At 32.8% G+C, this 14,868-nt stretch overlaps 1 protein-coding gene across 2 annotated transcripts in view; it reads left to right on the top strand.

Annotated features, from left to right (window-relative positions):
- Positions 1 to 10,064, top strand: part of LOC150107334 (heart- and neural crest derivatives-expressed protein 2-like) — a 56,396-nt gene extending 46,332 nt beyond the window's left edge. The window contains exon 2 of one of the 2 annotated variants that reach the window (XM_090391199.1): positions 9,815 to 10,064. In XM_090391199.1, the coding sequence (XP_090247325.1) occupies positions 9,815 to 9,913 (99 nt within the window). In that variant the 3' untranslated portion in view covers positions 9,914 to 10,064. Of the gene's footprint in view, positions 1 to 9,796 lie in introns of both variants that reach the window. The other variant, XM_090391198.1, reaches the window with a different exon arrangement.
- Positions 10,065 to 14,868: the final 4,804 nt, after the last annotated feature.

Raw genomic sequence — 14,868 nt, 5'->3', positions numbered from 1 at the left:
AGTTTCTTTGGAGGGAGCACTTCGTAAATTAATGTCTAATGTTTTGCAAAAGTTTCTATAATTTTTATATTCAAAACTTCTTCAAGAGCTGCACTAAATGGTTTGAGATACAATTCTGCAAAATCAGATTGCTGAATTGTAGAAGTATCTCAAAATCAATTGCATATACACAACTGAGTTAATTCTTCTTATTAAAGCGCAGAGGAAAAGGAATATCAACAAAGTTTTTATGTGCATTTTGAAAAATGCGTAGTATGTACCTTCTGTATATTTTTTCCTTTTTTCTCTCACTCTTCTTCTTCTGTACGTAGATATTGACATATCAACTCCGCTATGGACGGAGGGCTTTCATTAAAATTTGGAATGTAATAACTAAAATTTGTAGAGAAATCTCAGTTCTGGTACATTCCGGACTATTTTAGTAGCACAATTTGGGTAAAACGATTCAAAATTATATAAAGCAATTCCAATTTGACTGGATGAATTTTAATAAAATGTTGCGTTTATGATTTTTAGGAAAGTATGTCGAGTTATAATTTTAGTTTAAATATGACCATCTTTAATTTTGAACCGTTTTACGAAAGTTGGCAAAACGATTCAAAGCGAACAAAATTATATTACAAATGACCAATGATATAAAAACCATAGTGAGATATCCAAGTAATAAGAGAGGAAGAGAGCTAAGATGGATTTAGCTAAGGCTCTGAGGGACCAAAAACAAAGTTTCAAGAAACCAAAAAAAGTTTATTGGGAGCGGGCTGAACAATCCTAGTTTATGCTACTGTAAATAATAATAAATAAACTGACTACAGTACACATAAGCAGCTCAAAACTGTTCCATGTTCAAAGTACTTGATGTCATATGTATGAAAGCTATTGCAAAATGCATTTTTCGATGATGTCCTCAGATCATTTCCATACTTGTTTATTGCTATTATTATTTTGATGTACTTACAGTACTTCAAGGGACTGCCTGCCTGCCTATCTGAAAGTTAAGTGGCAAAAACGCCTACCTCGGAAAAGTTCTTTTATTTTAATGGATTCAGTCGTGACTGATGTCAGGAATGTCTAGAACACATGCTTCAATATTTCCCACTTCGTTTCAGAAGTCGCTTTACAGGTTTTGCCATGGGTAGGATATCGAGATGAAGAGGTATCACCTCCTGACGATTAACGAACACTAGTATTATGCTGCTGCATTTTCCATAACCATGGATGATTATTTGAATTATTCGTGACTAAGAGAAATGCCAGAAAAACATGCGACCTGGAACCCAAGTTGCTCCCGACGTTTTTGGCCTTTGAGCATTGATATACTTAAAAACCAAGGACATCGAGCATTATTATGCTCTCTCTCTCTCTCTCTTGCTCGCTCGCTCGCTCTCTCCAACAAATATTAGCGGTTCGGTTATTTTTCCATCAGCACGCTCTACATCGTAGATAGTGCTGAAGGAAGGGGAAAAATTGAAAAAGTAAATAGAACGACAAAAGTGTTCATACATCACACCAGTCGTATTATGACGAGTGGGAGCGAGGCACATACAACTAATTATAATTATGCACAACTATTTTTTTTTAGATACGATTTATATTTTTAACCCCTTAACGTACCAATTAAAAATCAGAAAGCGGTCGTTTTTCTGCCAATTTTTTGGGCGAGTTTTGGGCGAGGGTGATTTGCTGGATCAAATTCATCATTATTTGAAAAATAATGATGAATTTGTGCAAACGCAAACGAAATAGCCGATACACGTCGTTGGTAACTTTTCTCGGCTGAAAGGAAATAGGCAGAAGATTGTCTAGCGTCTCTATTCGGTTGCATTTATATGTGAAACCAAAATTCAAAATCAATTTTGGTGCAATAAACAAAAGACGTGTCACAGACATCTTTGTATGTCAAGGGGTTAATGTTGATCTAAAATAATAAGATTCCCTACATAATAAGACAGTCTACTCAATCTTTTCCTCCCCTTCTATTAAAACTTGTATCACAAATTGACAGCTCGTCTGCATTCTAATTAGCATCTCACAAATCATCAAAACCGAATGCACTGTCATTCGACTCGCGATATTAAATAAATTTCCCAAATATCCTACCTAAAACACGTTTGGAAATCTTTTCTAGACGACTGATAGCTACTCTCCATCGTTACTTAAACTGCAGTCACAAACATAACAATGTATTATAATATGCCCAAGAATATTTTTTATTATTAACAACGCTATATATTGTATGTGAATCACAGCAGTTAATTCAAAACTCGTGTCGGTACTCTTCGATTTACTCCGTTCCGCAAAACAGGGAACAATTTCTTCTTTTTATATTTCTTCATTGTCCGATACAGCGTGTTGAATCCAACACTTGAGTATCTAGTCCAGCGCTTCCCAAACTGTGGGTCGCGGCCCCCTTGGGGGCCTTTAGTTTTATTGAGGGGACGTGAAATAACGAAAACAAATTTAAAATGTTTTAAGACTAAGTGTGACATGTAAAATGTGAATGTAAGATGATAAAAATGTAATATTTGCATCTGATTTTTGCGATATTCGCTGTGTATGTTTTGTATTGAATAAAAATGCAATAAATATTATAATAATATATGTCTGTATTACGAATTTTTTTTGAAGGGGGGCCGTGAAATATTTAAATTTTTCTAAGGGGGCCTTTACATCCATAAGTTTGGGAAGCACTGATCTAGTAGATGACACGTAATGACTATTAAACTACACTAAAAACTGTATAGTTTTGAAGATAAAAAAAAAAATGTCAGTTGTTGCAATAATGCAACCGGAAAGGTTCGCTTTATATTAAATTAAAATACTCGTTATATTGTTCTGTGTACTAAGAGATTTTTTTTATTTGAAATGATATTAATAGCTAATAAAAGTTATACACCCAAGTGATTTCACAGAGAACTGTTCTTTCAGTTTGTTATACACTTATCATGTCAAGCATGCCATACATGCCCAACCATATCAAATTTGTTATAGCTGATATTGGCCTGTCTTCAATATGATAAAACGGCACCAAAGTAGTCCGACTGCAGTTCGTTATAATCCAACTGACGGAGGTTTATCAAATATCTGTGTCATAGGATATTATTAATGCATGTTTAGGTAACCAGCATTTTTTGTACCTATGTGCTTGCATAACAATAAAGAAAATCAGGAGCGCGTTACTCGATTACATATTTTGCGCTGTTCATGCCGTATAAGACGGCATGAACAGCTTAACTCTTAAATCGGAAAACGAATCGAATTCTCGTTCAAAGAACAAGAGGTTGCTGCTATAGAACTTACCTATAGCATTTACCTCTTGTCAAATTTCGTTGTTGTTCAGTAGCCAGAGTCCAAACTTCATGTCCATCTCTCATCGCTTCAGCGAACTACAAGCTTTAGTGGAATCTGGTTACATGTGTCGGCCTGTCTCCAGTCTATTTATTTGTCTTACAATCTCTTCTCTCTTCTCATATATAAAGCTGATTTATAGCATATAGAGTTTGTTTTTATTCGCTTCCAGTTCTGCAGAAGGTTCACAAAAGAACAGAGGGCGTGTGTGTAAAACGCGCTCTTTGACTCCACGTGGACATCGAAGAACAAGAAAGGTCACCACCTCAAGCATGCGGATAAAGACGAAGGGGGGAAAAAAAAAGACAAAAAAAAAAAAGGAAAAAAAGAAAAACAAAACGTATTTTATCGATAACGTGGGAACATGCTGGTGGTTAATAAAGTCCTAGGGAAATGACTCCTTAATGTTTCAGGGCCTAGATTTCCAAGATTTCTTATTATCGTTACTATTAACTACAAATCACGACGGTAAAATACATAATATTTACTATTAGTGTCATGATTTATGTTAAAATGTTAAAATGTTAAAATCAGTTAATATATTTTATTCAATATCAACGATGTCAAAATAAAAATAAAAGCATTTTATATCTCTTAAAAAATATATTTAATTATTCGGAAAGAGAACAAATTTCTGTTGCTTTACAGTGACAAAATTTTTTTTTTTCTCACAATTCTGTCCAGTTCATTATTTTATGGATTGCTATATTCGGAGATAGTCTAAAATTGTACAGAATGACCTGTCAGCGTCAGATCTTGTTGTTAAAATGGTTGTGAACGAAATGGACTGTCATGTTTATCAATGGACACTATACTGTGCATTCTAAAACAAAAGTAAGAATTCCATCAGTTAACTATAAGAAAGACAAAAATTAGTTCCTTAATGCATTGCTTATCAACAGGACCGGCCTTCTCTATAAAGGGGCCCGGGTGCAAGAAATCTTTTGGGGGCCCTAAAATATTTTTCAAATGTAAAAATTAAAGGATCCTAAATAAGCGTATTGTAAAACCTCTTACTTGTAAATAATTGTGGCACAGGAAAAAAAAAAAAACACATTCGAATAACAGGTTAACATGACGTTTACTGAACACAAAACACTAATATAATAGAGAAACAGAAATATTTTTATTACCGGGGGCCCTAAAATCCTGTCGATGAAATCCCTTTAGTTATAAGCAAAATTAGAAGAAGAAGAAAAATAAAATAAAAAAATACGTTTCCGCAAATGTGTACCGACTGTGCCCACTCGATCGTGGGGCCCGGGTGCATTGCACCCATAGCACCCCCGAGATGGCCGGCCCTGCTTATCAATATATCGGATCAATCTACCTAGATCCTGGTCTTATCCAAATGATCAAATACCTGTTTTTCAAATACCTGTTCCATGAGTGAACCTGAGATGAGCTCAGATCTCATCGAATTTCTTTCACGAATGCCACTAATATCTTGGTTTTTAATATGATCCTGCATTTATGCAATCTGTTCGCTTCCCTATTTTTTCTTAGAACTCTCATATTTGAGAATTTTTTTTTATAACCCAACTCTCAGAACCATAAGCTAAAACTGGTTTTGATACTGCCTTGTTTTGGCTAATTTCTCTCTCTTATTCCACATAAAATTATTCAACTCCAAACCATATCACTTTTGCTTATTTTATTATCTATTTCCATATTTAATTTGCCATATATATACTAAAAATTGTACCTAAATAGCTGATATGCTTTACTTGTTCTATGGTTCCCAATTGAGAATGCAGCCGAAGTTTTCAATGTTCCTACTTATTCTCAAAGTTTGGGTCTTTTTATTGTTGATTTCCACATCGAATTTATTTCAATTGCTATTCAATTTAGTTAAGAAATCCAGCAGACTGATTATCGATTTATTTAGGAGTATATCATCACTTGCATAAAGGAAAGAACTCATTTGAATAACTCCAGGTTTAATATCAAGTTTAATGCTATTTTCTTTCATAATGTGCTATATAGGTAATGAATAATATTGAAGATACTGTGCACCTTTATCTTACACCTGATTCCCCCCCCCTTCCCCCTCTCTCGTGGCATTTGCGATTTACTCGCTAGGAACTCTTGATATGCGTTCTTCATTAACAAACCGTTTAATTTCTTGTGTCCATCAACTCTGCTTTATGTATCCTTGCAAACTAGTTTTCTACATGCTTCTCTGGCTGAATCATTGTTTTCTTCAGTTTTCCAATAAGAGTTTGATTCTTGTGTTCAAACTCTAGTTTTGCTTGAATATTATTTCTACAGTTAAGTCTACAGTTCGCCTCTAAAAGCTGCTAAAATTTAATTCTTCTTATAACTTTCTTATATATTTTTCACGTTCTTTCAGGAATTCACGTTCCTGAAAGAACGTGAAGAAATCACTATTAGCGATAACAGAGTCAATAAGACTTTTTTTTTTTTCTTGTGCTTCTCCATGTGAATTTGTGCACATCCTTATGCTTAAACATTGTGCTAGTAATTACTAGTATGTGTCTCGTACAGAAATCCATCAAGTTCTTACCATTATTACATATACATATATCTGATCTGATCCAGTGGCTTCCTCTCTTGAGAGGTTTGCAGCTGATTACTAGGGAGATAGTGATGCAAGGTGGTTTCCCGTTGCCTTCCTTTGCCGTATTTATGACTGTAGCCTGTGTGTTCACGGGTCCAGTTTGACTGCTTGCGGGGATGAAAAACCCCAGATAAATTCGCGGAAAAACCCTGCTGTCCACGTCCAAGACCGGCTAACTTGGCTATGGCTGAGGAAGATCCTTAAGCTCCTCACGTCGGCGACAGGAATCGAACCTAAGACACTCCTTTCCCAGGCATATGGTTGCGAAGCGCAAAGCCACTAGGCTAACCGCGTGGACTCAGCACACACACACACACACACACACACACACACACACACACACACACACACACACACACACACACACACACACACACACACACACACACATTACAATATTACTGATATTATAATTTTGCATTTATTCCCGTTAAAGATTCCCATAATTGTTTTCCTGGCTTCGCGTGATTCCTAAAATTAAACACAGTATCATGAAGAGGACACTTTTCGACCCCTAATTTTTGCATCACATCTCGAACGCTAAGAATGATTCAAATTCTTAGAGTTCCAATGGTTTTAAACCACCCAGAAGGCGAGACAGGGTGTGCGCTGAGACAATAGCACTCAGAAATCAGTGGCTGTGCTTGGACTATTGTGTCAACGAATCAAACTGAACGTTGTCATGAGTTGCTTTTTTTTTGGTTTTTGAGTGTCATCTGTTTTTGCGTGCGTGAAGTGTGAACTGACGTGTTTAGGACACCGACATGGACATGTTTTAAATAAATAATTTATAACTTTTTTGCCCATATTTACAATGGGAAACAGTGTTGATGATCTACTACTTTCTGCCAGAGCTTTCGAGTCTGTATGTTTATAGTCGAAGATGGTTGGAACTTGTCGCGACTAAACTACTAAAGATACGTCTTTTATAAACGAACATCGATTTATGCTAACGGACTCATTCAACGCGAATTTTACGCCTGCCCACACGATTTTGAACGAAAATTGTGTGCATAGTGATTTAAAAATTGAATGTTTAGATGTATTTAAATATACTGCGATTTTTATTAAAATGCTGCCTTTTCAAACAATTTTTCACGTAATGAAACCGTTTTCTTATAAACGTTGTTTCGTTGTTCTTATAAAGGTTTTTATATATTTTTTATAATATATAATAATAAAAGTGTATATTTGTCTATACAATAAAAAGTGATATATTAAAAACATAACACATATAGGAAAATTATCTATTATTGCAATAATGTATGCCCTGACACACACACACACACACACACACACACACACTATGAAACCGAATTTTGATATCGTATGCTATGTTAGCAGAATATTGACAAAATGTCCGCTATCGTTAACAATAGTTTATCAGACTACATAATTTAGATACAGTGAATATAATTTTAATAGCTCTAAATTCAAACATTTTAGGAGAGAACTCACCTGGCAATTCTTATTAAAACAAGAGGGGGGGGGAGCTTTCTACAAAAGGGTTTTCAGCAAGATTTCATGCATAAACACAAGATGAAATATATTAATAATGCTTGTTATGGAAGTACACCATTAAAGCTTCTGTCAACTTTCTTCTGCCAACACTTGTAATTTTTTTCTATAAAATGCCACCTATCGTCGTAAAGTAAAAAAAATATACATTGAGTTAACTAAAATTAAGAATATCATAGTAAAAATGACTTCTGGTGCATAAACAAGTATCATAAGAATCCTGAAAGTATTTTGTAGTTTCTAGAAGAATATAAACTGCACTGTTTTCCATGAAACCCGGTTTTAACGTGCTGTTGATTTAAATAAGTAGCAAAACTTTGGAGTATATACATTATTTGAATGGTATAAAGTCTTGTAGTTTATATAAAATTTATATAATGGACAGAAGAAAACGTCCTATTTTCATAATTTTTGTTCTTTCGTTGTTAAAAGAAATTTTGATAAATCCAAATGAATCTATACCGAATTTGTTTCTATTAATTTTGCAGTTTGTTTTGAAAATGTTTTATATAAACATTTACCACAAATTCTTGGTAATTGTAAAATACTTGAGCAATGTATTACATTCATACAATATAAGCAATATATTATGAATAAAAGTAATCATTTATTAGTTCAGAACATGAAATGACAACAGTTATATGCTACATGATCATTCTGAAGTCTTCAAAATTAACGTAGCCATGAATTCGGCTATCAATGCAGATTAAAGGTAGAGACCGGCTGACTACGGATTTCCAGGTAGTTAGGACTAAAAGAGTTCTGCCTACTTTCTTTAAGGAATAAAAGGCGTTCGTGGATTTATTTATTTTAATATTAGAGACTATTTCTGAAGTTTATTTATTTTGCTACTGCAGCTTCGTGGCAGTCTTCATCACAAAATGTGAAGAAAAAATGTTCAACTGTAGTCACTGACTAGGTTTATGTATTAGTAGGTCCCACAGGGAATACGACTTTTTTTTTATTTAATCGTGTAAGATTTTTTAAATTCTTCAACTCAACAAAGTTGCATGTAGAATGTAAAATAAACCTTACCATTAAATGTTGAGAGTTTCTGATTTCTCTTTAAATATTGATGATCTTGTACCATTGGCAAGCAAATTCTATTCTTGCAGCTTGAATCGCAAAGTTCTGCTTGCTGCTTTGATATATTTATATCACCTACTATGTCATGAAGTACACCTTGCTCAATACAGTGGTTCTTAATTACTGTGTGTAGTGTATAGTGTACTTAGATCAGATGGTGCAATGTTTGTATTTTTCTTAATAAGCAGGAATAGTGGTTTCTCAAACAGCTCTGAACATTAGAGGCAGAAATAGCTGATTTCAAGATAGCTGGTTATGCCACATCATGAGAAAAGCATGCTCTTCTACTTCTTTTTCTTTCCTTCAATCCATCCATTCATATTTAAGTACTATGATTTCAAGTGTATTACACACGATTCCGAAATTTAATCTTTATTCCCAAATGATAACCAAAATACATAGGTTTTGGGTGTACCGTCTTTGTTGTAGACTGAATTCTATTTTGTTGCACATAAAAAATGTCTCGTGAATTCACACAGCTGCCGCGATGCCTTTCATCTCACAAATTACAGGAAAAACAAGTACAATTAGAACATACAATTCAATTTAACCTATACGGTCAGCTAGTGATGCCTAATATGTACGTGCTCTTATGATATCGCACTTCTACCATCCATTCAATGTTGCCGAAGCTCATTAGTTCTGCACACAATTTAATAATGCTTTTTTTTACAATAATTTATAAGAAATCATTATTACTATTGTTTTTTCTATACTATAATGTGATATCAAAATTTTAAGAATAAATCACATGTCAGAATTAACATAAAGGAGTTGACTTGCCATTAAGTTATGAATGGTAACTTATCATCAGAATTTGGTTCAATTAGTCAAATAACAGCATATACATTTACAAAAGGTTAGAAAAGTTACAAATTAAAATAATAATCTATGTTTTTTTAAAACTGGATAACACAAGTTTCCCCCGACCAAAGTTTTGAACATAGCTCTATTAAAACAAAGTAGTAAGCTTGCATTTAGTTATCTATGAATTCGATTTGTAAGTTCTAAATCTGTCTCTCCATCTGACAAACTAATAAGAAAAGTCCCAAACACTCGTTGTAGTGTAATTTTCCCCTCTAACAGTAGAAGTGCTTTTAAATCTACTTGTGTGTAATTTTAGAATCGCGTATCTATATTTTCAGAAATGGTATATCAAATTGAAATGTATAACTTTTTGTATTAATTTTTTACAACTGATATAGGTAATAAATCTTTGTTTATCTTGAAAAGAACTTACAGTTTATATATCTGTATTGTTTACAGTTGCTTTGTTCCTCGCAGGCCAACCTTATGTGCGGAAACTCTGGTGAAAGGAGATCAAAAGGACGGACAGGATGGCCGCAACATGTGTGGGCACTAGAACTGAAGCATGACCCATAAATGCAATGCATTTTGAAATGTGACAGTAAGACAAGCATTCTTTGAACCTATCGAACGAAAAAGGATATGAAATTCCTTGCAAGAGATCGCGTTATGATATGCAAAGCAAAGCAGAAGAAAACTGGTATGTAGAAATAAGAACAGACTGCAATATCACAAGGGCGCTACTGAGCCTAGGCTACGAGAATTGTAATATGGACAGTGACAATGATGTAACTGCTCATGGGTTGTATTTTTGAAGGGGAAATGTACATATATAAAGATATCTTTAAGCACAAAATTGAGAGAAAATGCTTCTGCATTTGTGACTTTTAAGGTATTGAATCTTCTATATAATAGCATTTTCTTGTAATTAGTAAATGTGAAATATTAATTTTAATCGTATTGTACAGATATAATTATAAATGTGATTCTATATATATTTGTTTTTGAAAGCAGAGTGCATTTTTTAAAATCTTATTCTGAGTTATGAACTTTGAACACTGCTTGGGAAAAAACTAGCAATTTGAATAAACTCGTGCAGCTTGTTAAATTAGATGAAAGAGTAAAACGTAAAATCTTCATGATTAAAATCAATTACGATTTCCGATTTATACAGTATGCTTACTAATTGTCATCAGACATGCTGACGTTTCTTTATTATTATTAATAGTGTTGGATATTAGTTCAAAAGAAAAAAAAAACATCTTTAATTCAGATATTTAGAAAGATTATTTTAAATCAACGTATATTTAAAAAATAACCACAACTGTTTCAACGTTAATCAACTAGTTTCACCTTTCCGGCTTCATTCATCGGCCTTTATAATTACATTTTTCCTGTGAGTTCAATTATCACGGATAAATATTTTCTAAAAAATCATCACTCAAACTCTGTCTATGTACGATCTTCATATAGTTCCTTGCTCTGTTTTTTTTTTTTTTTTCTCTTCTTCTTCTTCTTCTTCTTTTTAGAAAGTTTGTTCAGAGCATATATGCCCTTTGGTATCTTTCTTCATTTTCTTTCTTAACTTCCTAAGAACTGTTCTTAAAGTGATCTAAGTTGCTTAAGTGTACTATCATTACATTAGACCCGAATTGATCCGCTGCTTCAACCGATACTATTTTAGTTGAATGATATCGAAATGGTTTGGAGTTCCACGTATTTTGATTCTCGAATGATAAATATTTGTTTTCGGTCATTAAGTATAAGTAGATATAATATTAGCTGATCAATTTACGCTATTTCAGCTGTACAGCTTATTGAGACCAGTCCAAGTGACCAGCTAATCTCTTTCTTGCTAATAAGAATCCAAATTAAAATCAACAGACGAACCTTCAGAATTTATGGCTTCATCATTTAGTCGGCCTATTACATAAGGTGCCGTTTGGACTGAAACAATCAATTGAAGCCTTCTGCCTATCTCTATAATTCAACTTTATCTCCCAGAGGCTTTTTCCCCCTCAATTCCCAAGGTGACTTTTAACTGATATTCAGCATTCCTAAATTCTTCCTTTAAATATATGTGTTTTTTTAATTAAGTCATTCATAAAAGCCCAAGTCTGTGCTGAAATATTAGGATAGTTTTATTTCAGCCTAACTAAACATAAAAAACAACTTTTTCTTTTATCTTTATTCTATTTTCTCTGTTTAGCGTTTGCTCTTCATACTAATATAATTTCTATTTCTGATCAATGTACGCACACTTGATTTCTTCAAGAGTTCCTACTAAGGAACGCTTGAATATATATATATATATATATATACACAATAAAACAAATAAAAATATTTACTTGTTTATTGTCGAAATTAGTAAATATGTCTTGCCGGTTTTGTTCTTCTGTTACATGCGTCTTCTATTTTCTGTTTTCCATTTTCGAGTCGTTTCCCAGCAGAAATGCAGGCTTTGTATTTTGACACAGGATAGCAAACAGCAAGTCCTTAACAAGAATATTGCCATGAAAGCAAAATCTACTAAATCTTAATCTGAGTTTTATATAAATGGATGAATGTCTAATATCGTTGCGTTTTAACCAATGTGAGACGAATAATTATAATAATAACATTAAAAAGAATTCCAAGATCCATTCTAAGAAAACTAACATCCCCTTCTATTCTACTGCTGAATCTAATCTATGCTAAATGTTCTTTTTTTTTCTTCTTAATTTTAAAATTGCAAGTAATGTATAGTATAATGATACTGTAAATATTTCGGAGTATATTTAAATTCGGAGTACATTTACAGTATCAGTTTATTTACAGTGTCATTATATATCTTATAATGACAAACTCTCAGCTCTCACTTTTTATTAAAAAAAAGTAAGAGCTGAGAGTTTGTCAAATCATTCATCTAGTTTTGTAATTTTTGTGCCTTTATTTCTTTACTTTTGTTCATCAAGTATCAGAAGAATCTGAATACTGAATATTAGCTATAATCAACATGTTTTATTGTATGGTAGTAAAAAATATTAATAAGATTTGAAATGTTTATCCTGCTGCCACTCACATCAAGTCTTAGATGTGCCAGTGGGCCTGTATCATTTGTAATAGCAGCGTTTTTTTTTTTTATTTAAAAAACACCATCTTCATATATTGGATCCTCCTCCTCCTCCTCCGTAAGAGGATATTTGATCTGCAAAAAAACATAAAAGAAAAAAAATTGGACTTTACAGTACCAGCGAATTAGTTTGCTTTTTATTGATGAAAATACCGTTATGTTTTGTGTCTCAAACTTGAGTAATTTAAAGGTACTAATATATATGTATATAAGTTGTGGTCTTTTTGTAAGTTACATTGAGTATGAAATTATTTTTACTTCTTTAACTGTAAAGTATACAGCCGCCTTATTCCACGAACCAATGGGGAATAAAGTCATGTGATGGGAATTTTTGTCATGTGTATATTTTAGTTATGAGATTGTCACCTAAGTTGTACAACACCAATGAACAACGTATTGCACATTGTTGTTTATTTAACATAACTGGCCAAACAGCACACTGTGTATCAAATTCTCATAAATAAATTGCAAGTAATTCCTGAAATTTTTTTCTAGGCATAATGCTCTCTCAGATCTTTCATGGGTTATTTCAACTAGCATTAACTTTCTTATAATGATCTACTAAACCTGATACTTTTAATAATATTATCGTAATTATATCTCACAAGCTAATAAAATTCTAACATAACGAGAGGAACTTTGTTCACATCTTCTTTCGGCATTTCATTTATTCTGGGAACTAGTACATTTTTACACAAGAACTTCTGTCTTTTTTTAATCCAAAAATAATCAAGTACAGTGGATATTCAGAGCAACTTGCAAAATGCAATTTCATTATTAAACTCATTTTAATCTTAGAGCGAGCTTAAAACCAAAACGTACACTAAAAATGTTACGCAAAGTTCAAAGATCCAGTGTTAAATCCGGTCGGCGCATACCTCCAGATTTAGACAATCATGTATTCTTGCCTTCCTCGGCAAGAATACGTGATGTGATATGTTATTAGCTAATTCAATAAAGAAATTTAGTACTTACAGCGGGAAAATTCGTCAATGGATTTCCACATTATGTAAAATAACATTCATAAGTATACTTGAATTACATGTGATAAAAAATGTTTAATCCTAAACCAAAGCTGATTTCAAAATACATTCTGAGCTTTGAGTTACTCCTGAGTTCAAAGCTCAGAATAAATTAAGGCAGCGCCCTTACAGTTCGGAAAGTTTTAAATTAAACTGAGGAAACATAATAGCGCTTTGATGTATAAGGCAAGGAAGCCCATACGTTTTCTTGCCTTATATTCTTTACTTGATTTGTTTCGTTTTATGTTACGTAGAATGTGAAGCATACATCTAAGCAAGAAACATGTTTATGTGAGTTTATTGATAGTTGTGCAGAATTTTATTTATTTAATTAATTTTTTTTTTGTCACATACTGTCAAATTTGGGACCCTCTCTATTCTTGTATATTCATTCTCCGCCTTAGGAGAATCCGCCATGGTCTTTATGCTAAGTCTCCCAGTTAAATTAATACGTTAAGAATTCGGAAAAACTAAACTACATAAAATAAAGACTGGGGATAATATAAAATCAGTAAAAAATGCCAACGATAAGAATGGAAATGAAGAAAATATTAAAAAAAAAGCAAAAATAAATAAATGCATAAATAAATAGAAAACTGTAATATTACAGAAAATAGGGAGAGCTACGTCAAAAGAAAATGAAAATTCCCCGGCTGAAAGACACTGACCGATACAGAAAAAAAAGCAAGGAAGGAAGGCGTTTTCAGAATGCTGATAACACAGTCTCAGAAATTAAAAAAATAATAACTAAATATAATTTATTCTCTAAATTATTATACTTTTTATGCTTATTAAATATTCATTACCAGACAACATAATAAATCTTCGTAATATTCATTAAAATTACTCTTCATATGATGAAGGGTAAAATCAAAAATCCTATTTCAAACAAGACTGAAATAACCAAAAGAAACGGATTTAACTTCTAGCTACATGTTAATATTCAAAATCGACCGAATCATTATTGATACCATGCTCTGTTTTCTCATTTGACAATCTTCTCATAGCATATATGAAATCATATTTCAAGAATAACTATCTCCAACTTGTTAATTGATGATCTCGCAATAATCCTCAATAAGAAATTAATAATCTAACTTCAGTGCTATTACATCCTAAAAAGAACTCTTTTCATTTATAACTGTTGAAAAGACGTTCTCTTGACAAGATCAAACTTCTCTTTGTGTCGTATCTTCAACCTCTAACCTTTATAACACATATGAATTTTTTTGATATCCAAGAAATTCGAGTTTCTTTCTCTCACCTAGGTGAAGAAAAATTATTACTTCTGAACAGCTACTAACTTTGCATATCTGAACTCCGTTCAGTCATAGATTACTGTGCTCACACTCACTTGGTATCCCTAAAAGTGTCTTTAACAGTGCGATGAAAAGTGA

This window comes from Typopeltis vanoorti, chromosome 4 (assembly GCF_054136105.1).
Source record: "Typopeltis vanoorti isolate ZY-2024b chromosome 4, IOZ_Tvanoo_1.0, whole genome shotgun sequence".
NCBI lineage: Eukaryota > Metazoa > Arthropoda > Arachnida > Uropygi > Thelyphonidae > Typopeltis > Typopeltis vanoorti.
The sequence above is the reverse complement of the archived record's forward strand: the minus strand, read 5'-3'. Positions and strand labels throughout refer to the sequence as shown.